General features: G+C 37.2%; 1 protein-coding gene across 13 annotated transcripts in view; it reads left to right on the top strand.

Annotated features, from left to right (window-relative positions):
- Positions 1 to 26,428, top strand: part of ROBO2 (roundabout guidance receptor 2) — a 1,224,910-nt gene that overhangs the window by 1,092,561 nt on the left and 105,921 nt on the right. For all 13 annotated transcript variants that reach the window (XM_075593984.1, XM_075593978.1, XM_075593980.1 and 10 more), the window contains 6 exons: positions 178 to 349; positions 6,378 to 6,583; positions 11,253 to 11,334; positions 14,807 to 14,972; positions 16,551 to 16,717; positions 22,364 to 22,485. In XM_075593984.1, the coding sequence (XP_075450099.1) occupies positions 178 to 349; positions 6,378 to 6,583; positions 11,253 to 11,334; positions 14,807 to 14,972; positions 16,551 to 16,717; positions 22,364 to 22,485 (915 nt within the window). The remainder of the gene's footprint in view (positions 1 to 177; positions 350 to 6,377; positions 6,584 to 11,252; positions 11,335 to 14,806; positions 14,973 to 16,550; positions 16,718 to 22,363; positions 22,486 to 26,428) is intronic.

Here is a 26,428-nt window from a genome sequence, read left to right on the forward strand (position 1 = left end):
ACAATAAAGACACTTTAAAAGAATATTGTCTCAACTACGTTGATTTTTATGTAATATTTACTTTATACTATCTGAAAAGTTGTTTTATTAATGCAAAGTATCTTATTAAAAAATACATTCTATTCTAGCTACCAACATTACTTGGTGAAAATTCATGCATATTGTTATTTTCTACAGAATTTACTCTTCCCAAATCAACCTCTGCAACCCAACAGTAGGTATTCAGTGTCACCAACTGGAGACTTAACCATCACCAGCATTCAGCGTTCAGATACTGGCTACTACATCTGTCAGGCTTTGACTGTTGCTGGAAGCATATTGGCAAAGGCCCAGCTGGAAGTTACTGATGGTGAGTGCACATGATTTCTATTAGTGTTCCCGGAGTCTCTCTGGCCAAGAAAAAGCTCATCAATAGCAACATGTCCATTCTTGCCATAACTGCTGGGAAAGATATGGTGACTGCACATTATATACAAAACATCTTAAACGGTGCCAATATAGTGTCCCTTAACATTTGGGTTTGCTTCTCTAGTTCATAGAATAGATTTTAATATTGTGCCATTAGGGTGAGAATAGTTAAGTACTGTAGTATTTTCTCTCTTTGACAAATAGTAATGTTTTTGTCCTTTTGGTAATACATACCTTCATTTAAAAATAATCCATATAACCTTTTTACTAATAGTATATAAATGATTAAATCATTGATATTGATTTCTTCTTTTGATAGAACTCCATTATTTTCCAAGACTGTCTTTTACATATACAGTTTGTGAAAAAGAGGTGTTGTCTGATAGCGCTCAAATCTAAATTGTGATCTTTTAAATAAAAGATATTTGTGAACAATATAGTAAAGTAAGTTTGCAGTGATTTAAATAAATCTTATAGTGTTCAGTGACTATAAACAGAAAAATATATATATTATGTGAATAAATATCTTTGTACAATGCTGCTCAACCTTAATCCAGGATTTCTTTCTTAATCCTCATGATATAGCGATGTCCAAGGTGGTTAGGGAGCAAATGACTTGAAAAAGAAGAAACATATACAAAATAGTGCAATATGTCTACAACTTCAGGTAAGGAATCCAAATTTCATTCATCCAATGAATTAGATACTCACAGATTGAACTGTGGCAACATGTATATAAAGGTATCTTTAAAGTTGCACGTTTGTTTCTTTACGTCAACCCCAATGTTGTGCGGTTCAGGGAGGTTTCTTTAACGCTTGCAGTGATAAGAGAAAAGAGCAGACATAGTGTAGACTGTATTAAAGTTTATATCTGATTAAAATAATGCCAGATTCACTCACATGGTTCCCAAGTAAATAAAGCAGTTTGATCTCAATGATCTGCGCCGCCGACAAGATGTTACGAAGCAGTCTCCTCACTCGATGCACTGGAGGGTTCCCGTCTCGCGTCTCTCACGGCTCGCGCACTTCCGGGTTGCAGTGAAATCTCGCGGTGGTTTGGAGTCAGTCAGTGATAGCTTCGGTGACACTCTACGCGTTTCTCCTCATCCGAGGTTTCTCCAGGAAACTGCTTCGTAACATCTTGTCGGCGGCATAGATCATTGAGATCAAACTGCTTTATTTACTTGGGAACCATGTGAGTGAATCTGGCATTATTTTAATCAGATATAAACTTTAATACAGTCTACATTATGTCTGCTCTTTTCTCTTATCACTGCAAGCGTTAAAGAAACCTCCCTGAACCGCACAACATTGGGGTTGACGTAAAGAAACAAACGTGCAACTTTAAAGATACCTTTATATACATGTTGCCACAGTTCAATCTGTGAGTATCTAATTCATTGGATGAATGAAATTTGGATTCCTTACCTGAAGTTGTAGACATATTGCACTATTTTGTATATGTTTCTTCTTTTCCGTGTCATTGCGCTCCCTAACCACCTTGGACATCATTTTACATATACAGGTCAACTCAATATACCACTTTATTAAAATGATAGTTTTCCAAAAATTGCACTTACTAATAATATTGCTAAACTTCATTGCCAGGCACAATAAGTTGGGGATATCATTCAAATGGTTTTAGGTATGGGATGTCTGACCTGTCTGTGTCATTTAGTATTGACAAAATTGTATTTTAATAAGTACTGTATGTAAATATTTGCAGTTATCATTTATTATACAGCTTTGTGCAACTTTTCCTAGTTCTGTAAACAGCCAAAGCTTAAATGCAACAAACAGGCCAGTTATTCCATGTCTGCAAACCGTATCAATGTTAGCCACAATTTCTTGTAATTGCTACTTAAGTATTCCATTTAACCCTTCGAGTACAGTCACATGACCGTGATGACCCTTAACCCGGAAACGGAAGAGAAGTCATCGTCTTCTATCTCCCTTCACTTCAGATCGCGTCCTGCGTTCCATGGGAACTTGCGGGATTGACGTAGCCAGCATGTCATGGGCCCCTGTGTGCCCCCAGTGCAGGGGTGGCCAACTCCAGACCTCAAGATCCACCAAGAAGTCAGGTTTAAGGATATCCCTGCTTCGGCACAGGTGACCCAATCAGTGGCTTAGTTGAAGTCGAAGACTGAGCCACTGATTGGACCACCTGTGCCGAAGTAGGGATATCCTTAAAACCTGACCTGTGGTGGCCCATGAAGACTGGAGTTGGCCACTCCTGCCTTAGTGCCAGTCCCATAGACGTAGTGACAACTTTTGGGGGCACTCAAAGGGTTAATTTCTGCTAGGTTGGCCTAAAACCTGTCAGTTTTTGTTCAGGCCACTGGTCTCAAGCATATCTGACCATCTTACTAAAATCTTACACATTTTCGAAGGGCACTCTTGTCAATACTGTGTATTGTCATGTGACAGCACATGTACTGTCTCTAACAGGAATACAAAGATAATGCATTTTTATATGTTAAGTAGAAAGACATTGTAACTTGCTCTTTATTTGCTAGGCCTTCATTTTAACTAGTTATTTTACCCAAGGTTCTCAAATGCTGAATACATTTATCTTATTTCCAGCTGAAAGTACTAAAATGCTTCCAGATAGGAGTCGGGCAGAACACAGAATAGTGCATGTTAAATGTGCTCAATATCTTGAGTAAACAGAGATTACCAAAAGGAATTATAATTTAAAGAGTTTTTCTAATTACTATTTTAATTTTCTTCTGTCACGTATTGTACATCTTATTTGGGTTTCTTTCCTCTGAATTCAGCTTCATAGCAACTAAAATACACTTGAAGCCTGTGCAAGTGAGGTGTGAGAAAAATATATAATCTAACACTAAAGAGAACGGCATTCATTTGAACGTTTATATGGTGGCACTTTTAGATGTCAATATACTCCTAATTGCTACTGTGTTTAGCCTGTTCTCTTTCCTCTTACTGACAAAGTGATGCATTTTTGTGCAATTGAAATTACTGTGTGCATTAAAAGGTCCTTACAATTAATGGAAAGGCAATATTTTTCAATATGTGTCTGTGACATGGAGGTGGCTCAGGGCAGTTGCTGTGATTGGAATAAATAGAAGACACAAACATTGGCTGGGAGAACATTAGGCTGTTAATGGCTGCACCTGCTGGTCCTCTACAGATTTACTGCAAAGAGAGCTGAAAGGAGCAAGCCAGGTTCATGGATAACTGTGATGAGAAATTCTTTGTATTGAAAGTAAAAGACTAGAGTTTATTTGTAACAGAACAAAAATCACGTTGCTACCGCAGAGTATGTATCTATTTAAAGAACTGGCTTATTTCCCTATAACAATGTAAAGGCCAGGGAATAAATGCAAATAAATATACGCATTTATTCATACTGCCATCAACTTTTAAACTACTGAAAAAGCAGAAAGATTATTCATTGTAATCACCTGCAATGATATTTGCATAAATATACGTAGAATGCGGAGGTGTTTTTATGCATGTTTTGTTCAAGCTGGATGCAGCTGAAGTATGTTTTGATGTCTGTTATCTACTTTACTACCAGTGCTCTGCCGAACACTGCTGTGTTTTACAAAACTGAACTTTTGCTATTCTGCTTTTGCTATTCTGCTATGTAAGCTATTTTGGTGCAGAAGCTTCTTTACATTGTGGATTTTCTACCAGACCTTGAATGAAAAATTGACAGCAAATATGTAACAATTCCACATTATCTATGCCCCGCACTGGTGACATAAGATAACGTGGCTAATTGCAACTGTCAGTATTAGTTAAGTAGCAGTTTTAATACAATGGTTATTAACTGGCGGCAACCAGATTGTCACTTTTAGGAAACATTTGTAAAAAACAGTGACATCTGACAATTTTTGCAAACTTTGTTCATGAAAAATACAGCGAGGTTCGCACTAAAAATATTTGAAAGGTCACATTGGTCATGTAAACAAGTTTTTTTTTTAACACAATAACCAAGAAAAAATGCTATTTTGCAATTGGTCAACAATTTTTAAAAATAAATTGCAGTATTTTAAGCAAAAATAAAAATGTGAACATTTAGCAAAATGTAATCATTTGCGTAAAAAATGTGCAAACGTGCAAACTGGAACACAACTTGTTTGCGCATCTTTTGTTGTAACACGAGATTTGACTTCAATTCACATGCATATTTCATTTTAGTGTATATGTGTTTGCAAATTCATCCTTAAAACTAGCGTAAATAGATCCTTGAGGATATGATTAGAAAATGCCAGCATAAAATTGTATTTCTGCATCCTTTGAGCATAGCCGAGTATAGAAAAATATGACAGAGATAGCTACACAGAAAATTTTCAGTCTAACACAGGGGTGCTCAACTCCAGTCCTCAAGACCCCCCCAAGAGGTCAGGTTTTAAGGATATCCCTGCTTCAGCACAGGTGGCTTAATCATTGGCTCAGTCTTTGACTAAAGCCCCAAAATGAAACACTTCCATTTCTAATTTGGAGACATTTGCCAAAGCATTTGTTAACACAGTTTATTATTAGAGCAGAAATGGGCCCTGGTCTATGTTCCAAAAGTTACTTAGCAGTTTATAGATTTGAGCCTTACCAGAGAAAACATACTGTACATTTTGAAGCTACTGATATACTGCACTAAGCCTAGAAAATTGCTTTTAAGTTACTAACATTTTTCATATATTGAATAACTGGCAATATCCAAACAATTCAAGGTTGTTGTAATGAGGATTTACAAGGTTTAGTTGAGATGACAGTACAGCTACTGTATTCACACCTGAGTGAAACCTCTAAGTGTTCATTTAACCTTTAGCCTGAGTGTCATGGAAACCTGTACCAGTCTTTCACCCGGAACACCCTTGAAGCAGAGAATTATTTCTGGTGAAAAAATACTTTTAATCCTTTATTGATCCAGATCATTTAAAGGATTATGGGATACCCATTTAGGCAGCTAAAATGAATTAGTTGCTTTATCTAGAAATATGCAAATATCCAGATAGTACATCCATAAACCTAATAGCCTGATTGCTTCTCCTAAATTATACCGGTGTGCAATATACATAAAAATCCATGAAGTACATCTTACAGAAAAAATGACTATTCAATTTCTTTGGCGTTCTCTTTATTTCTAATATCATAGCTGCCCTTTATCCTTTAAAACTGTGTTCTTGCAATGTTTTACATCAAGAAACACAGTATTTTATTCAGGTGACAAAATGGGATGGATGGTGTCTTAATAGGCTAACTGGTGTCTACTTTTTTTTTTAATCAAACTTTGTGGATTGTCCTAATCCAGGGGTGGCCAACTCCAGTCAAGGGCCACCAACTGAGCCACTGCTTGTGCCACCTATGCTGAAGCAGGGATACCCTTCAAACCTGACCAGTTAGCAACCCTTGAGAACTGGAGTTGGCTACCCCTGCACTAATCATTCCTTGAACAATCTATCTTCACTTGCAATATGTTTACTCCACGAGGGAATCAAGCATGGCCCAAGAACATACAGCAACTAAGCCAAACATAACATTACAGTACACAACTTTTTTGATTTTGGAATACAAGTGGTTGCTTTCTAACAAAATCAAGTAATACTTGATACTAGGAGAAGGAGCGACTGAGTAAAGACACTGACTGGCACTGAGTTTGAAGCAGGGGAACCTTGTTCAATTCCTGGTGTCGGCTCCTTGTGACCTTGGGCAAGTCACTTTATCTCTCTGTGCCCCAGGCACCAAAAACATAGATTGTAAGCTCAAGGGGCAGGGACATGTGCCTGCAAAATGTCTCCGTAAAGCGCTGCGTAAAATTAGCAGCGCTATACAAGAACATACTATTATTATTATTATCTTTTATGTTGTTATTCATCTGAAGTCGATCAACAAATTACAGACTTGTGTTATGTGTAGCATAGCAAAGAAATAGTTATATTGTGTTGAAGATTCAGTTTTAGCTTTGCTCCCTCATGAACTGTTTTACCAATTTTTAGTCTTGACAGACAGACCACCACCTATAATCCTGCAAGGTCCAGCCAATCGAACACTGCCAGTGGACGGGTCAGCAGTGCTAAAATGTAAAGCTACTGGTGAACCAATGCCAGTCATAAGTTGGCTAAAGGAAGGATTTAATTTCATGGGGAGAGATGTAAGATTATCCATTCAGGATCAAGGGACTTTACAAATTAAATCCCTAAAGGTGAGTGAACAACAAAATACTTGGTTATTCGTTGTTTTATTGAAGCTTATTTTATGTTCTGAAATTCTGTTGTCAATGACATGTCGACTGTAGCTCGCATACTGTATAGAAATATCCATCACATTACTTGGTATAGAAATATCAATCACATTACTTGATATAATCAATTTTCTAAAGTGTGAATTCAGTTTTTTTGCAAAATATTTCTAAAAAAAAAGAAAATGCCCCACGTGTTTACAGGAATATGTTCTGTACAGTAATATTTAATTTTAAAAAACCTGCTGCATTTTGCAGAGGAACAGATGAGCCCAGGACGAAATGGAAAGGTAATGCCTTTGCTTTGTATAGAAAAAAGGCAAAGCAATATAATAAATTGCATCTGTAAGTGAAGAGGTTAATATTGTAAAATGTATTGGTGTTTTTGTCTACACTGTCTGTCAGTGACCATAAATTAATTATTAACTTCCTATGAACAAAATGGAATTTATTAAAAAAATGAATGTCAGCACTCCTTGAGTAAACAATTTAGCCTCCAACTCTATGCTGAAGGAATGGACTGGCCACAAAGGTTAATGCATTTTTATTGTACTGCTGGATTAAATAGTGCGCATGAATAGTCAAGATCTCCTGGAGTCGCCTGAAAAGCAGCAAATCAAGGTGGGAGCTCAGTGATCCCAAGCCATCTTTTGGAACACATATGAGCTTCTGTACAGTATATCTTTGTTCAAGTGGTTCTAGTGATGAACAAGATAACTATAATATTCTCTGTATAATTTTTTTTAGTGCTTGCAGTTATACATATTTGTACATAGAATTTTGCAGGCACAATAAATCCTTACTCCAAAGAGCTTATAATCTGATTTTTGTAACTGTGGCACAGGGAAATAAAAAAAACTTGTACAATTTCACAAGGGGCGTCGACACTGAGATTTGAACCAGTTAACCAACTTCAAAAACTAAAATACAGGACAGAAACAGAGTCTGATGTCACTTTGTGGAGCCCCCAAAAATGAAACATAGACCCCCCAAAAACCTCAGGGGGCTTTTAGATGCAGCAGATGCATGGCCTGTAACTTTGTTTACAATCAAAGTCATCCCAAACTGGAATTACATGAAACCATATAAAATTCACCAATTCATCAACTGCCAGATGACTGGTGTTGTCTATATGGCAGTTTGTATTGTTGACGGTAAAAAAAGAAGTGGGCAAAACACACGGCCAGCTCAGTAGGAGAATCCTCGAACATATGGAATCAGTAAGGAATAAACCTGACACACCGACAGCTAGATTCAAGAGTGACTGCCCATGATATCAGTAGCACTACTGGAGATGGTAGAACGCGAATACTGTACTAGAGCAGTTTCAATGAACCCCAGAGAACAGAGTACTGGCAATAAACAGTTTTGATGACAGTTCCAACTAAACACCAGCAAGGGATTCCACAAAATAACTATATTTTGACTGTAGTTGTAAATCTTAATAACCACTTTAGGATGTGGAATAAAAATATATGAAAATGTAATTTATCTAAGAGAAAATTAAACAGTAACATTACAGCAACCATGGTCATCTGGATATAAGGTGAATAATTGAATGAGTGATCATGGTGTCTCTTTTTTTTATTGAAGATTTAATAATACTAGTTAAATCTCTTGAATTTACCTTTCTCAAATTAGATTGTGAAGAAAATGTCACTTTAAATCTTTGTGATTTCTTTAATCCAACTGTCTAGTATAAGCATGCCATTTAAATCTTACAGGAGTATCTAAATACTGACTATAATTTTTTGTGTGTGATTTGCTCCAAGCTTGCTCATAAGTGGAACATTTTATTAGTCTCCTTTGGTAATGGATAAAAAATAAAAAACAATAGGTAGCCCTAACACTAATATATATCTCAAAACAAATACTATCAAAGTGAATTAAAAAATAATGAATAAATAAATAAATAATTTTTTATATATATATACAAAAAAATTATTATTTTAAAAAATGTAGCAGCCTAGATACACCTCTGACCCCCAGTCAGACAATGGTAATGGTACTGGATGAGTATCAATGGCGCTAAACACATAAAAATAAAGTAAATGATATACAACCAGATTTGATGGAGAGAAGATCTCAGCCGACGTGAATCAAACATGAAAAAAGAAAAAGAAATACATAGTGTGATACTGTTAAGACACTGTTAGACAAACATACAAACAAACAAACAAACAAAAAATGGCAATGTTGCTGAACCACACACTAAACTAAAAAGGTATATTTAATATATTATAAAAACATATAATGCAATTAGCACAAATGGACAAAGTGTAGGGCCCAATCGATATCTGGCCGAATTGCCCGCTTACCGAAGCCAAGATGTAAAACCGCAGTGGATATATTAGAGAGTATCCCCTCTCACAGTGGCTGGCACAGCTCCTGGATGTAAGACCGGTAGGCACCGCGTGTAGATGTCTGTAATGGAGGACGCATAGATCCACGCTGTAGCAGGGGCAGGAAAACACTGTCTGATGTTGAAGCAGTACGAGCATGCGCAAAGGCGCCCGACACAGTGTAGATGGTGTCTCCAAATCCCCTGCTTCTTGCGGTCGCGTGTACTCCAAAAGCGGCAAATTTGAAAGATGCTTTTAGGTCACAAAGCCTCACGGCAGGGCTGGCAATGGAAAACGGCAGCTGATGGCAACGCAGGGATAACGGGGACCACCCAACGCGTTTCGGAAGCTGCTGCCTACTTCCTCAGGGGTAAATTGAATGATTTAAATTTCAACATCAGACAGTGTTTTCCTGCCCCTGCTACAGCGTGGATCTATGCGTCCTCCATTACAGACATCTACACGCGGTGCCTACCGGTCTTACATCCAGGAGCTGTGCCAGCCACTGTGAGAGGGGATACTCTCTAATATATCCACTGCGGTTTTACATCTTGGCTTCGGTAAGCGGGCAATTCGGCCAGATATCGATTGGGCCCTACACTTTGTCCATTTGTGCTAATTGCATTATATGTTTTTATAATATATTAAATATACCTTTTTAGTTTAGTGTGTGGTTCAGCAACATTGCCATTTTTTGTTTGTTTGTTTGTTTGTATGTTTGTCTAACAGTGTCTTAACAGTATCACACTATGTATTTCTTTTTCTTTTTTCATGTTTGATTCACGTCGGCTGAGATCTTCTCTCCATCAAATCTGGTTGTATATCATTTACTTTATTTTTATGTGTTTAGCGCCATTGATATTCATCCAGTACCATTACTTTGGTAATGGATGGTATAAAATCCTCTTGCTGTGGGGGGCTTGAGAAAGTGATATGCGAAGCGCGTGTCAGGGTGATCTTTGATGAGGGAGGATGCGTTTCTCTATGGTGTCTAATTTTAGTATCATTGAGAGATTTGGGTGAAATAAGTGGAAACTAAATTTCCCTCTTAGGGATAGAAACACAGCACCTTTTGCTATACAATATTTGTGTCCTTTGTCAATGTAAGGGTGAGATTATACTTATCGGGTGACGGAACGTGTGCACATGGCTCACACCTGCCGCTGGCGTGATGTGTGAACTGTGCTCTCAAGAGTCATGCGATGGGAAGGAGAGGCGGAGGTGTGCACTTGACATCACGTGAGCGGTTTGCCCTCATTGGCTGAATTGTCACACGACCGTCGCTTGGAAAGACAAAATATTTTGTCTTTCCAAAACGCGATCCCTCGGTCGTGCTTCCGCTCGGTCGTGCTTCCGCTCGGTTGCACAGTGCACCTCCACTGAGATTAGGTATTTGTTCAGGCGCGCGCCATCGCCGGCACTATACTCGCGGCCTTACTAGGGCTAAGAATTTGCCAAAAACATAGTAACCCTTGCAACATGAGACATACATTTTCCTCTCTCTAATTTCCCACATTTTAAGTGAGAATTAACATTTTGCATAACCGGTTATAAAATAGAAACGACTTAGGTGTTACACTTGCACCTCGGAGGGAGTCTAAATAGTAAACAACAATTGAGTCATTCATTTAAAAGGGTACTATTTATTATGCTTCACTTTTAGGTTTCACTGTGTATTGATAAACACAATTAAAAAGAATAGCCCATCCCCCCTTGTAGGAAATAATGATTTATTTGTGATCCCCAAACATTCCTATTAAAAAGAAAAATAGTATTGTACAGCACTATTTGAATTTTAATAAGTGTGATGTCCTTTTGATGTTATACATGCTAATTAAAAGTTGTGTTTTAATGTTCTTTTTGTGGCCAATAGGTATAGAGTGCACATAATAAGGGGCCTTCTTACCTCTTCTGGGGTTTCTCTAATCAGATTCTGATGCTGGCAGAGAACCAGAATCAGTTAATATTCAATAATTCCTTATAAACTCCTATTGCAAAATTTAAGTGAGAGTTCTAAATACAAAGTATACCACTTTTTGTCAAATAGATTAGTTGAGGTAGGAGGATCAAGTAAAAAAAAACGAGATAGTTTATTAACAAATTAACATAAAATAGTCTATACAGGTTGAATGTGGTCAATATTTATGATATTTTTAGAGCTATTAGCTTATATTGAGTGCCTATTTGTACTTCAATTTGCGTTTATGTTAATACATTTTTATTACTACATTCAGAACAGTTTATAAATCAGATGCAGCTTATATGAATGTACCCACTTTATTTTCACATAGACTTCTGATTCTGGAACATATACTTGTGTGGCTACAAGTTCAAGTGGAGAGACAACATGGAGTGCTGTTTTAGAAGTGACAGGTAAGTGTTTACTAGACATATTCCTAAATATTTAGAAGCATTGTTTTTAGAGACTTGATTTTATATATATATATATATATATATATATATATATATATATATATATATATATATATATGCATGTCATTTCCCAGAATCCCTTGCTGCAGTGGAAGTGCTGTATGCTGGGTGATAATGGGGAAAGGCGGGGTTGCAGACCTGCCTAAGACATGCAGATGAGCATACAGTTATATTTGCATATTTGCTTTCCTGTGGAGGGTTTTTGTCACTTTTTTTACTCACCATAACTTAACTCAGTATTATGGTTTAGCCTATCCCATAGCCTCTCTTGCATTCCCAGTAAAATCAACCCCACACTGATGAGACCCATCAAGGTCGAAACGGCTGTCTGTGGGTGGTTTTCTGGGTATGCACCTTAACCCTGGCTGTGCTCAAAGCTGTGACCATGCAGCAAGCTTAAGCCTATAGGGAACCATGTTAAAAATGGTTATTGAGGCAAAAAGTGACACTGTGTGCTCATTTGCATGTCATTTCCCAGAATTCCTTGCTGCAGTGGAAGTGCTGTATGCTGGGTGATAATGGGGAAAGGCGGGGTTGCAGACCTGCCTAAGACATGCAGATGAGCATACAGTTATATTTGCGTATATATATATATATATATATATATATATATATATATATATAGTGGGTAAAAAAAGTGACAAAAACCACCTACAGTAAAGCATAAAGCAACTGTAAATATTACTGTATGTTCATTTGCATGTCTTAGACAGGTCTGCAACCCTGTCTTTCCCCATTATCGCCCAGCATACAGCACTTCCACTGCAGCAAGGGATTCTGGGAAATAACATGCAAATGAGCACTCAGTGCCACCTTTTGTCTCAAGCTCATATTACACAAGCAAATCCTCAAGCCAATGCATGCTGTTTTAAACACAGCTTTTAGACAGAGGCTGGGATGAGATGCAAAGCCATTAAACCCACTCACAGACATGTTTCAACGTTGATGGGTATCATCAGTGTGAGGTTGGTTGTAATGGCTAAGCTGGTTTGAGACTAGACTAGGTATTCACCACACTTATTAAGGTTATTTTGGGTAAAAAAAAGTGACAAAAACCCTCCACAGTAAAGCATAAAGCAACTGTAAATATTACTGTATGTTCATTTGCATGTCTTAGACAGGTCTGCAACCCTGTCTTTCCCCATTATCGACCAGCATACAGCGCTTCCACTGCAACAAGGGATTCTGGGAAATGACATGCAAATGAGCACTCAGTGCCACCTTTTGTCTCAAGCTCGTATTACACAAGCAAATCCTCAAGCCAATGCATGCTGTTTTAAACACAGCTTTTAGACAGAGGCTGGGATGAGATGCAAAGCCATTAAACCCACTTACAGACATGTTTCAACCTTGATGGGTATCATCAGTGTGAGGTTGGTTTACTGTACAGCTTTACAGTGGAGGGTTTTTGTCACTTTTTTACATTACAACCAACCTCACACTGATGATACCCATCAAGGTTGAAACATGTCTGTGAGTGGGTTTAATGGCTTTGCATCTCATCCCAGCCTCTGTCTAAAAGCTGTGTTTAAAATAGCATGCATTGGCTTGAGGATTTGCTTGTGTAATACGAGCTTGAGACAAAAGGTGGCACTGAGTGCTCATTTGCATGTCATTTCCCAGAATCCCTTGCTGCAGTGGAAGGGCTGTATGCTGGGCGATAATGGGGAAAGACAGGGTTGCAGACCTGTCTAAGACATGCAAATGAACATGCAGTAATATTTACAGTTGCTTTATGCTTTACTGTGGAGGGTTTTTGTCACTTTTTTTACCCACCAGAACCTTAATAATTGTGGTGAATACCTAGTCTAGTCTCAAACCAGCTTAGCCATTACAACCAACCTCACACTGATACCCATCAAGGTTGAAACATGTCTGTAAGTGGGTTTAATAACTTTGCATCTCATCCCAGCCTCTGTCTGAAAGCTGTGTTTAAAACAGCATGCATTGGCTTGAGGATTTGCTTGTGTAATACGAGCTTGAGACAAAAGGTGGCACTGTGTGCTCATTTGCATGTCATTTCCCAGAATACCTTGCTGCAGTGGAAGCGCTGTATGCTGGGTGATAATGGGGAAAGACAGGGTTGCAGACCTGTCTAAGACATGCAAATGAACATACTTTAATATTTACAGTTGGTATATATATATATATATATAATGTTTTATCAGGAAGATTACATTGAGAGTTACCTCTCGTTTTCAAGTAAGCCCTGGGCACAGAGTTAAGATGACAAATAATACATGGTTACAAATACAGTTACATAAGTGAACAGGGTATACATTTTATACAAGACATAGCATGCACACACATATATATATATATATATATATATATATATATATATATATATATATATATATATATATACACATATATATATATATATATATATATATATAGTTATACGTTACCGTTCCAAGGATTGGTAAACAAGAGACAGCACTCAATGTTGAAAATCAAAGTGTATTAGTGAAAGTAAAAATACATCCAGAAACCCTATATATATATTCATGTAGAGGTATCAGTACCGTGTTAGCCGGGCTTCAATAATCAAAAAATAAATAGATGATACCGTTCTGTGGCTAACGAAATGCTTTTAGCTCGCACAAATAAAAGCATTTCGTTAGCCACAGAACGGTATCATCTATTTATTTTTTGATTATATATATATATATATATATATATATATATATAGTCAAAAACAAATTGTCAATACTGTTCTGTGGCTAACAAAATGCTTTTATTTGTGTAAGCGTTCGAGATACAGTGATCTCTTCTTCGGTTGATGTTAAAATGGATTATGCCAAGAAATTTACTTTCAAACAGGACTGCTAGGAATATTATCTATGTTGGGGAAGCCTAACCCTCCCACCTGTGCAGTATGCGATTTATGACTTAAGGTGTTAAATGGTCCCTCAATGTTTGTGATGTTAGAATAAGCATGTATGTGTGTGTATATATGTTTGTGTATGTGTGTGTGCGTATGTGTGTGTGTGTATGTGTGTAAATCTTAATTTCTAAAGCACCCCCAGTGTATACAGTGTATACAATGCTTTACAAAAGGTGTTTATAGAGGGTGTGTGTATAACAATGATGTGGGTAGGTTTTGAAATGTAAGAGGGTGTTGCATTTCAGTGCATGTGTGTGGGTACTATGTGGTCTCTATTAGTATAAAGGGATATAATCACATTATACATTTATATGTGTAAGAGGTAGGTGTGCAGGTGTGCATTCATACAGCGCAGTATTCATAGACATTGGCCGTAGCACTCGTGGTAAGAGAGGTTTCTTGTGTAGTGGCTCATGAAGCTGCGGTCTTGGTTTAGGACACCGGTGAGTGTCCCAAATAGTTTCGTAAATTTGTATTAATATGTATCATATAAGTAATTGTGGTTTCTATAACTAATTCTAGAATCTGGTGGTGCAGCTGTCAGCAAGAACTATGATCTAAATGACCTGCCTGGACCTCCATCTAAACCTCAAGTCACTGACGTCAGTAAGAATAGTGTTACCTTGTCATGGCAGCTAGGATCACCAGGAAACCAACCTGTGAATGCATATATCATTGAGGCTTTCAGGTATGTAAACTTCTCACACAATCTCCTTGCAGTTAATATTTCTTTGCCTACATTTCAGCAAGCATAATAACAATAATATATAACATTATTAATAATATAACAATGTTTCTTCAGGTATGATCTGATCAGACCTGATTATGTACCTAGACATAAGTATAGTATTGTAGATCCTGCTTGGGTGTTCATATGGTCTACTCACTTTCCAATGTTATTACAAATGAGTGCTGTACCACCAAACATATGGACACACAGGTCCATTACCTACACCAGTGATACATTGTTCATCAAGAAGATAGACTGCTCATTAAACAAGATGGAGATAAAAGTCTCTTGATCAGGTAGCCGCCATAGAAATCTACATGGAAATTATGACTTAACACTGACGTAACCAATGATTATTTCAGTGACATGCAGATGGATGCATATTCCAAAGAACTAGTACATATACTGTATAGTCCCATATACTAAGTGTAGCAAGTGGCTACATTTTTTGGTGTAAAAATCTAATTTTAAATAGATTTTGCGTGCTCCTATGTACTAACCTGAAATTTCTTAATTGGCGACATTAGTGTCAAAAAAAAATTTTTCTCCATTTTCTTGGAGCACAGAAATGGACTTTGTGGCTGTAAATATGTAAATAGTATGTACTAAAAAAGAAAGTTTCTGTGCACCCGAAAAAAGGAGAAATCGCCCACCATGTTCATCCAGGTGTAACCGCAAAAAGGCAGTTTATAGTTAAGTTGTTACATAACATCCAAAAATCGACTTGGTGCAGCACAGATGTTTAATTGTACAATTAACAGAATGTATCGTTTTCACAGTATGGCTATTAAAAATAACATTGGGCTAATAAGTTATATTTACCTATTCTAGTTCTACATTTAAAAATACTAATAATTTTGATTTCATTTAAATTGTGTCAATCAGGTATTCTTCATAAAGCAATGTGTCAATATAAATTTGAAACAATAACTACAGTATGCATCCTACAGTATGTATGAAGCCACATCATGACCTTCATACATACCATGCATACTTTTTGCACACAACATTTTTAAAATATTACCATAGTAGATAGACCCATACTGTTAATTTAGGAATCATGCATTGGCTACAGTAGGATGTGCCAGATTTAAGACATGAACATCCATCTACAGTACATCAAGTATACATATAGTCACATTGCTCCGCATTTATCAAAGAAAAATTCCTATTTAGTTCAATACATTTTTCCCCTTGATTCTGTACATACAGAGACATGTTTCAAGGCAAATGTGTAGCAATTGTGGGGCAAATCAATTGAACCAGAATTGCACCACTTTTGCCTTGATACATAAACCCCATGAATTACATGTTACAAATTTAGCCCCTTGGTATTCCCAACAATAGTACAAAATATATGTTTTATTTCAGATGTTAATTTAGATTTGCCATATGGTAATACATGCTTGTAGTGCACATTTACAGGACTGGTGTGCTATTTTATACTGCCACTGTTCATATTCAGACTCCAGGTCTACTGTATTTAAACATTTTGTCTTAAAAATGTGACAAGTTATTATTTCATTTTTTCTACAGTCAATCTGTTAGCAATAGTTGGCAAACTGTAGCTAACCATGTAAAGACAACCCTATATACTGCAAAAGGACTTCGACCAAACACAATATATCTTTTTATGGTGAGAGCCATCAATGCAGAAGGCCTAAGTGATCCCAGTACAATGTCTGATCCAGTGAGAACACAAGGTACCAGAACTTCATATCATCCTATTACCAATGAACAACAGTCATTTGTGGCATTATGGAAATAGAAATCTAGAATTATGGTGTGTGAATTTTGGGCAGGCACTGTAATCCAAAGCAAAACAAAATGAGGAAGAAAAAAGTTATGCAATTATTATGTCAATATGTCAAGGTTGTTTACTCTATGAATGCCCATGTGCACTAGCATGTGATTTATGGGGTGTTAGTAGGAGTAGTTAGGGAGAAGTTCATGACACACATATTAATGGAAAGTACCGAAGTCTTCATCTATGAACATCATTATTCCCTTGTATCGGCTTAAAACAATCCACCAGGTCTGGAATCATGTAATTAAATCTCTCTGGTTAACAGCCTGTTCCAGATATAAGAAACTGTTTCTTTCATTTGACAATGTGTGCATGTACTGTAAATAAACCAATATGTCAAAAAATAATTTTCTTTGTGATGAAACATAGACCCCTCATCTCTTAAACATGTATAGGGAACACTGATGTACGCTACAGCTTCTTTCTGACAGTTTTGAGAGAGAAAAAAAACAGTTACAAAAGTTCATACTGTATATACTGTACTGTAGTATTGTCCCTAAAGAATGGACGTTTTGTCAAAACAGTGTACTTAGGAGGGTGTGAGGACTTTGTAAGGTGTGCACAGCAGCTAACGAGTGTGGGAGAGGCACTCAATTCACTTCAAGTGGCTTCACTACATCTGTACTTCACTGCAAATGTGAGGTCACACAATTTCTGTGCCTGTAATATTACCCTTGTCACTCAGTTTATACTGTATGCAAAGTAAAAGAGAGCGAGGAAAGCACAGAGAACGCCCATAGTGTAACACAATTTATTTAAAACATCATCTAAAAAACAAATGGTATCAAATTCACATTCTGTTCAAGATAAGAGAGCATTCACACTCTTTAAGGGGAAGTGTGGCACCCGCTACGAAAAAAACGCATGTCCGATGTTTTTCATCTCCTTATCTCTGCTTGCCGGAGTGATTGTGCCATCGCCCCTATGTTGTCACCTTGCAATCCATCTCCGAACTTTGTGAGGCAATTCAGGCAGCAACCGGACTCAGTTACGACACAAAGGAAAACATAAAACAACAATTGACCCTATGCGTTTCGGGACTGGAATCACTTCATCAGGGATACTATATGCAAAGTGACTTTTGGACCTTATAGTCAGGAAGCGTCACATCATTCTCCTACCTTTCTGAACTTTGCAGGCAGTGAGCCTATAATAAAAATGTAACAGGACAAAAGCGTGACATAGGAACTTTGGCGAACAATAGATAATGGAAAGAGAGTAACGTAGTTACTCCTCATTCTATGTACAGTAATTGGTTTGAATTTAGGGGAAAGGAACACATGAGATGGGGAAACACTGATGTAGAAAAACAGAACAGTTAAAAAATAAGACCAGTTATCTCCCTCTGACGTTCTTACTAGTGGGGCTGAGACATTTGAGGATTGAGGCCCATATTTACAAAGCACTTCTATTTTATGAGACACTTTTCGGTGTCAGAAGATACCTTATAGCACCTTCCAGTGTGTATGGCTTAAGGTGTTTCAGCATTGAAAGGCTTCTTATGAAGATTAATGTATAAACTTTAGATTCACAGTCAAACATTTTAAAATATGGCTGTGGAAAATGAATGTGGGTTTAGCTTTGTGCGTTCTGATCACGTTAGGGGGTGCTAATTACGCTTGAGTATATATAGTGGTGTTGATGATTAAGTTGCCATTTAAATGAGACACGTTTAAATATTTAAAAATACCCATTTTTGAAAACCTCTGCTTGCTAGCATTACAGAACTGACTTCTGCATTTTCTTTATATAAAGTGGACCTGCATAGTCACTCTTGCTTTCCTATTCAAAATAATAGCTTGGTGACAGTTAATATTACATTAATTAACTGTACTGTTATTGGGATACCTTGCTCTTGATATCTCACTATCTCAATAATACATTATATCATCTTAAAAGAAAATTTCATGTTGAACATGTCCTTTGAACATGGGTGGTAAGCAGGGTGCCTAAGGAGCTGGACCATATTAATCTAAGCTCCAAGGACCCCCCCCCTCCCCCTGCTTCCAAGATAGTTACCAGGAACGGTGATACCCGTACTTCCTGGATTCTTCAATCCCTCATGTCACTCAGTCCAATAAGACTGAGCAGACAGGTGATGTTGCAGCTTCCTTTTGGCCTGCATGACACTGCAGATTTAAACCTCCATTTTGTTCCCTCTGGCAAGGAGGAACGGTGGCACCTTCTCTGGTACGTATCCCGGGAAGTGGTCCCCAGGGATGAAAATGCGGTTCAGCACCATAGATCACCAGCTTCTAACTCATATTAAAAACCGGACAGTAAAAAAATCTGTAGGGGAACTGCATGTTTAAGTCACCTAGCCCAAGATTTTCACCCACTGCAAATCTCTCTTTTTTGTGTTTTTCCCTTATTTCTCACTTCCACTTAGTCATAGTCTTTTTTTAAAATGTAATTACAAAGATAGAAAAATATACAGTTGACAAGACCTTTTTTAAGGGCTTTCTTTTATCCAGGTGTGCTCATAAAGTTGCCTGATAAGAATTTCCCGTTGAAGCGAGAGCTTGTGTGTGGAGTGCCTCCTTCAATTTGAACATTCTAGTGCCACCACATCAAAGACTGGGTTTCACTGTACAATACTTTGTTCTTTCTGCATCCTAAAGTTCTACTCAAATGGCTACTGTATGAGGGTTACATAAACTTCTAGTTTTGTTAGAAATATAGATGACAATTATTTACATTTAGAAATAAAAGGAGCATTGAATGGTACCAGGAACGTCTTACAGACACTTTCTTGAATTTTTTTACAAAAAAAAAAGCATCTAGGGGCTCTGTTTAAATTAAAAGACAAAATAATCCAATGTTCCAAGAAATTTAGTAGTTAACATGTCTGTGCCACTCCAGCTTCAGATAGTTGATAGCTCAGATTGATAAAAGTTTGATTTTGTTTTTCAGTCAGAATGGAAACTTATTCCACCCAAAGAATATATGTTTCAAGAACTCAGCTCAAATGTTTGAGGCAAATGACTGAAAAGGCACAGTGCATAGGGAAAACCGGAGAACTTAAATGGTTCTATATTTCATGTTAAAATGTTTTGAGTTCAACAAAGTGGAATCATTCGAAGTGACATACTTTGCAATACACTAGATGCTGCAACATAAGTTAAAGAACGGTAAACAACATCAGATGCTCCAATTGGTTAAATAAATGCAAATAATCAATTAAAAGTCCATAATAGATTAGTCCAAATCAAAGTAGTTGTCAAAGGAGAAACACATTGTGAATATAGAGGCTGAAGAGACTTGTGAGGTAAAAAAAAAAAGGCAGATCATTGCAGCAGATTATCAGGAGAATCTCAACAGATCAATTAATTGAATTTACAGTTGATACTCAATAGCGAAAGAAATAAAAAAGAGCCTATTTGTTAATTTAATAAAAATAAACATACAAAAAGACAGAAAGAACACTTGATAATAATCCATTCAAATCATATAATTAAAACCACTGGCATATATCATACCTAGGTACAATACCTCTACACATTAGGGGTGTTTCCTACTGAATCACTGTGCTTGCAAAATGCATAAGGGTGCATTGGAATGCAGTGTGCCGGCTGCTTTAATTATATGACCTGACCATTATCATAATTGTTTGCTCTTTTACCATTTTTTACTGCAGATTTTTAATTATATGTAAGGAGTGTGTATATATATATAAACTATATATATATATATATATATATATATATATATATATATATATATATATATATATATATATATATATATATATATATATAATATCAAACAGCCCTCACTGAATGTTAACACTGCACTTAGTTGATTGCATAATACAAAAAGTGCTTTAGAAGCCAGGTAACTTTAAAAGTATTTAAACTTCTTTTTTTTTTTTCAGGAAAATCTCATTCGTCATTATTATTAATAAGTACATTTAATCATGGGACATGTTGTCAGATAACCTAGACAAGAGAGAAGACACGATTGAACAATTTTGAGTAATTAAAAGGATTTGAGCATATAAGAGGCCCTTCACTGAGAGGATAGCAGCTGAGCTGAGGGCAGGTGTACTGCATTTTAGTACAAAAGCATACTTTGATCAAGATGAAACGTGAAATAAAAAAAAGACTGTTTTGCTAAGGATTATTAAAACATTCAATGGAGTCAACTTCTGTCAGAGATTTTCAATTAAAAGATCCCAATTGTGTTTAGGCATATTATACATTGAAACTTGTAAATATAGTTATTTATATCACTTATGAAAGTAAAAATAATTTTCTAGTTTTGTCTCAATGTCCAGTTTTGCTTATGCTAGTAAGATGGACTAAATTTGTGCTTCAACATAGAACACCATTCTTTTTTGGTGGGTTTACTCTGGTGACTGTAATGTGTATTATAATAGCATGGCAGTGTCTCACACCCATTAGATTACCTTGGCAAGAAGCTTTTAAAGCTTCTCCGATTATAAGATGCTTCAATATAAAACATTATTTCCCATCAAATTGACATTATTGCTGTATTAATAGCAGTATGAAGGTTTTCTATCTGTTGTACCCTATAAATGATAGGGATATGCGTTTTTCCAAGCAACAATGCAGAGTGATTCTGCCATTTGGATTCCTTTTGTAGATTCTCCTACTTGAGTGATGTGCTGTAGGCATATAATTAAAGGAAGGAATATATATGAGTTTATTTATCATTGCAATATAAAGCAACATTATGCCTCTAATGTAATACACTTGTATTATGCAAATCTGTTGGTAAAATATAAATAATATTTTTTTTATTATACAATGCTGACACTGCGCTATACATATCATTTTTGCAGGAACAATGAGTCCTTACCCCAAAGAGTTTACAATGTGATATTGGTGCTTGAGGCTGAGGGGTACAAAGTGATTTTCCCAAACCCACAAGTGGTTGACATTTGGATTCGTTGAATCGCATTCACTTGCTTCAAAGACTGTGTTCTTACCACTAAGCTGGCTTCTTTAACAAGATGTTTTCATACCTCAGACCTTGTGAATTCTTTGAGAATGACGACATGTATTTCAGCTTGTCATGTGAGACTACCCTAAATCCTCCTTAATCATTGACACGGCCAGGCCAAAATAAGTGAACTGCTTTGATACAGTACGTTAACGTTTTGAGGTCCAGGTTTAAAATGGATTTAAAATGTGAAAATAAGAAAATGGCATTATTTGTTTTTGATAAATCCCCACAGACAGCTAAACAGTATAAAGTGTATGGATAACTGGATTTAGAAAGGTTATAATGGTTGTGGTGAATCACTCTTTAAGATTGTAATATAGAATGTTGCATGTAGCAGCACAGAAGTTCTGAATAGGTGAGCGGTCTGTGAAAAGTATACAGTACGCTATCCAAAAAGCAAATCTGATGGAATGTTTCCATGGTTTATTACTCTATCTTAATGCTTTCTTCTGTAAAGTGTGTTTTAGACATGATATTCAATGTGTTTTAGTGGATTCATTTTCTCTATTAACATGACACATTAATGACATGAATGTGTTGGAGTATTTCTAAGTGTTGTGTTTTATCCTGTTAGATATAAGCCCACCTGTACAAGGAGTGGACCATCGACAAGTTCAGAAAGAACTGGGAGATGTTATTGTTCGGCTGCATAATCCTGTTGTTCTATCCCCAACAACTATTCAGGTCACCTGGACGGTAAGTCAGTGCGATTACTAGTTATACATTATGTTTGTGTAGCTCCTTTCCACGTAATAAAGGAACCACCAGTGCTGCTGTTACCTGTTTGGCTACCAGAAGGCCCGAGCATCCACCTCTGGGAGCCTGGGATGTCGCTTGGTCGCCTTTGTGCAGCGCCTCCACCCGTGAGAGATCCCAGCACAGTGGGATGATCTTCTCACAGGAACCAATACTAACAGTAAACACTGATTATCTCCTTTGCTTTCCTATGGGTTTATAAGTAATAAGACATACATGAATGACACTGTATATTCTGTATGTGTATATACTGTATGTGTGTATACACACCCATGTATCCAGGATATACCTGTTCCACATATGTATATACATGTAATTGTGCAATACATGTTTCACGAAAGATACGTGTGCGGAGTTTGTAATTTGTGTCCTATGTTTATGATATGTATACTTATCGCATATACCTCATCGAGGCAGCAAGATTTTAAAGTTATAAGTGTAATGCTGTTTCCCCCACCCTCTGGCTGATTCTGCCATTACATAGGATGCAGTGCTGATGACCTGTTGGCTCACAGGATGCCGAGTTGTCCCCCGATGGTTGTGGGGACTTCTGGACAGGCTTCTGGGGTCTCTATCTCTGACGGTACAGCGTGTCTATCTGCTGCAGGCTCCAGATATATAAAGGCAATCTCCTGCAGAAAAATTGCTCCACTCCCCCCAGACAGATTGCACACTAGGCCAGAGTATAGTTAACTGGAACTAGATTCTTCCTTCTACATACACTAATATAACTGGTCTCTGCTTCCACAGTCAATCAGGCTTCCAACCTCTGGATGGTCCCAGGACCTCCACCCCAGGCCAAGGGCACCTTAGGCAGTCCTTACTCTTCCTGACTCCCTAATAGAGCCTGGATAAAAGGTATCACCCCACTGCCCAAGGGGAGTGGACAGTGGGTGCCAATGCCAGCTACACCCTTGTGTGAGTACCTGTCTATTTCAGGGGAAGAGACACTGAAACAATTTAGCTGTGCAACCTCTTAAGAACAAAATGAGAAGGTACAAGGTCTGAACCCAGGATTGGGAAGAACACAGGCCTAGCTCTAGAGAGCTGCTTACTGTGGGGAAAACCCATGATCATTGGTCCTGACACTGCTGCACTGTTACCTGTCAGGGAGGGCAGACTGGCAGCCAAAACAAGGCATAGCTACATAAGCTCATACAGTATTTACTAAACTGTGCTTTGCCCCAAGACACCTTCAAGCGAATGGGATGCAAAGACTTTTGGCATTGGAAATTGTCTTATGGCACAGCATCTCTTAGTAAATATGGACCACAGTCCCTTCAAGGTCTAAAATGAACCAAGGGCAGTGATATTTATGAAGAGTTTTTATAATTAGATACCTATAAATATTTAAAATACATTTTTAAAATCTGTTTGTTATCATGGCATGCTGGAACCTTGGAGGGGTTGACTTATTTCAGCTTTGCGTCTAATTAAAAAATAAAGTTCTGGCTCAATCTTTGAACAAATTGAGAGACATATTTCTGTTTGTAAATCAAGATTCATATATTCAGTTTTGAATATTTTTACATTATTTGGTGTTTCACAGTGGTTAGACATTTATTATATGCTGAAGCCCAAATAAATCCTTGTCGGTATTATAAAAACAGCTTCAGGATGGAAAGAGTCAAGAGTGCAGGAATATATTCTGTTTCAATGACCGATGCAAGAAAATGTGTTAAGATACTCCTATAATTTACTACTGCATTTATAGTATTGATTTTGGACACATGTTAAGAGGCAGTATGACAGGATACAGAATTCACACTTTCAGTAACATAGTATTACAAGATGACCCTGAAGATAAAAATAACCAAATTAGTTTAGGCTGCTGAAATAATCAAAATAAAAAAAAGGATGTATACAGCTATGAATGCGGGTGGACACTTTCACTGGTGTTTTAGTTTAGGTTCTAAAATTGTTTTGTATTTTTATTTGGCTGGAACTCGATTAGTTTGGGATTGGGGTTTTGGATTTTATTTTTAAATATGGAAAACCCTCAAATTAAGCAAAACATATTTTAAAAATATGCAAAATTTTCAAGCCTCAGTTATTATTCATGCAGGGTTTTTCATTTGCAAACCCAATCTTACACAGTTTATAAAATATATATGTAGCACATGTACCCCCACCTTCTTGGAGATACTGCTTCAGCTACAGGTGATAGTGGTGTGCATATCTGTGAGGGTCCAGGAGAGCTGAGATGTATGTAGTGATATCGAGACCAGGACAGGCTTTTGATGATCATTGAGATTCTTTCAGGATGCTTTGCGCCTCCAGTTGTGATAGACTCCAGGGTACCAGAGATCAGTCCCCACCAAATATGCTTCTCCCTTCTGCACAGGGACTTACACTCAGACAGAAGTATACGGAAACCAGGGCATTATTTGCAGTCACTGTATATGATGGTCATACAGTGTTGCAGGGTCTCATAGGATTCCAGGCCTATGGATGGGGCTGGACCTCTGATGGTATAGGGTCCTCAATAGAATTCAGATAATCCCCCCGCCCCTAGGGACTGGGGAGGGGGGGCAAGCTTATCCCTAATGGGAGAGACTCACAGCCCTTCCAGTCTCTCCAACCTCCAGACTAGAACTGCTAACAGTTTGTCACTTCCTCTCTAAGATCAAGAAGGGGAGGGCATAGTGTCTGCACCACTATTGGCTGCACACAAACACCATGTCACCTCCTCTCCTGTTACTCAGAGAGAAGCATTAGGGGGTTCAACTGCCCCATGGATTACCTGTCACAGCCTGTAGCTATAAGGAACTTACAGTGACAGGAGGCAGAGAGGCAACTGGGATCAGCCCTGTTACATCCTCTCAGAATTGAAAGGTCATTCCGAAGTTCTACTCAAATTTCAGAATGAAATTTGAAGTTTGCGAACTTTAGATTTTAAACCTGCCTATCCTTTATGTATGTACAGTATGTATGTATGTGCATACATATATACGTATGTGTGTACTATATAAGAGTACGTATACCACTAGTGGCCACATACAAACCTACCCTAGAGGGGAAGAAATATACTGCTCACCAGTGTGACATCATTTCTCACTACCAGATCATTCCATAAATTATTTAAAAAATCAAAATCCTCAATGGAATGTTTAAACGCACCCAAGAACGGAAAACATTTGAGCTCAGAATTAGAAGACTCTTTGACACCAAAACAAGAGGTCTTAATGCGGATATGGGGTTTCTCACACACTATCACAATTGTTTGTAATCATCCTGTCTGGTTCTTTGCCAATGTTCTTATCCACAACTCCCCCCCCCACCCCACAGCATCCCCTTCCCCCTCCATGCTGTTACTTGTCACCTTCTTTAAACATCCCTCTCACCTACCTTATCTAAATATCTGTTTTTTTATGCTTTCCAAACCTCTGTTTTAGCTATAGATTTATTTGTAAACCAGTATTGATGACCTGACGAAGAGAGGACAACTCTCGAAAGGTTGTCCTATGACATAAATAGTTAGTGCAAATAAAAAGGTATCACCTAATACTGCATTTATTCTGCACTATCGCAACTGGACTAACATGGCTATTTCCGTTATATATATGCATATATATATATATATATATATATATATATATACATACATATATATATATATATATATATATATATATATATATATATATATATATATATATATATATATATATATATATATATATACACGAAGTATACCGCATCAACACAAATCGTGACGGTTGCCCAAAGACTGTCCTAAGTATATGATAATGTATCAATAGGACGTGGTGTTCAAGGATAATAAATGTATAACGCAACCAAAAAGTATCCTTATAATGAAGCATACCATGGATAGAATTATTATTACAAATTTATTGATATAAAGATAAAAACAGGGGGAGAA

This window comes from Ascaphus truei, chromosome 3, assembly GCF_040206685.1.
Source record: "Ascaphus truei isolate aAscTru1 chromosome 3, aAscTru1.hap1, whole genome shotgun sequence".
NCBI classification, from domain to species: Eukaryota; Metazoa; Chordata; class Amphibia; order Anura; family Ascaphidae; genus Ascaphus; species Ascaphus truei.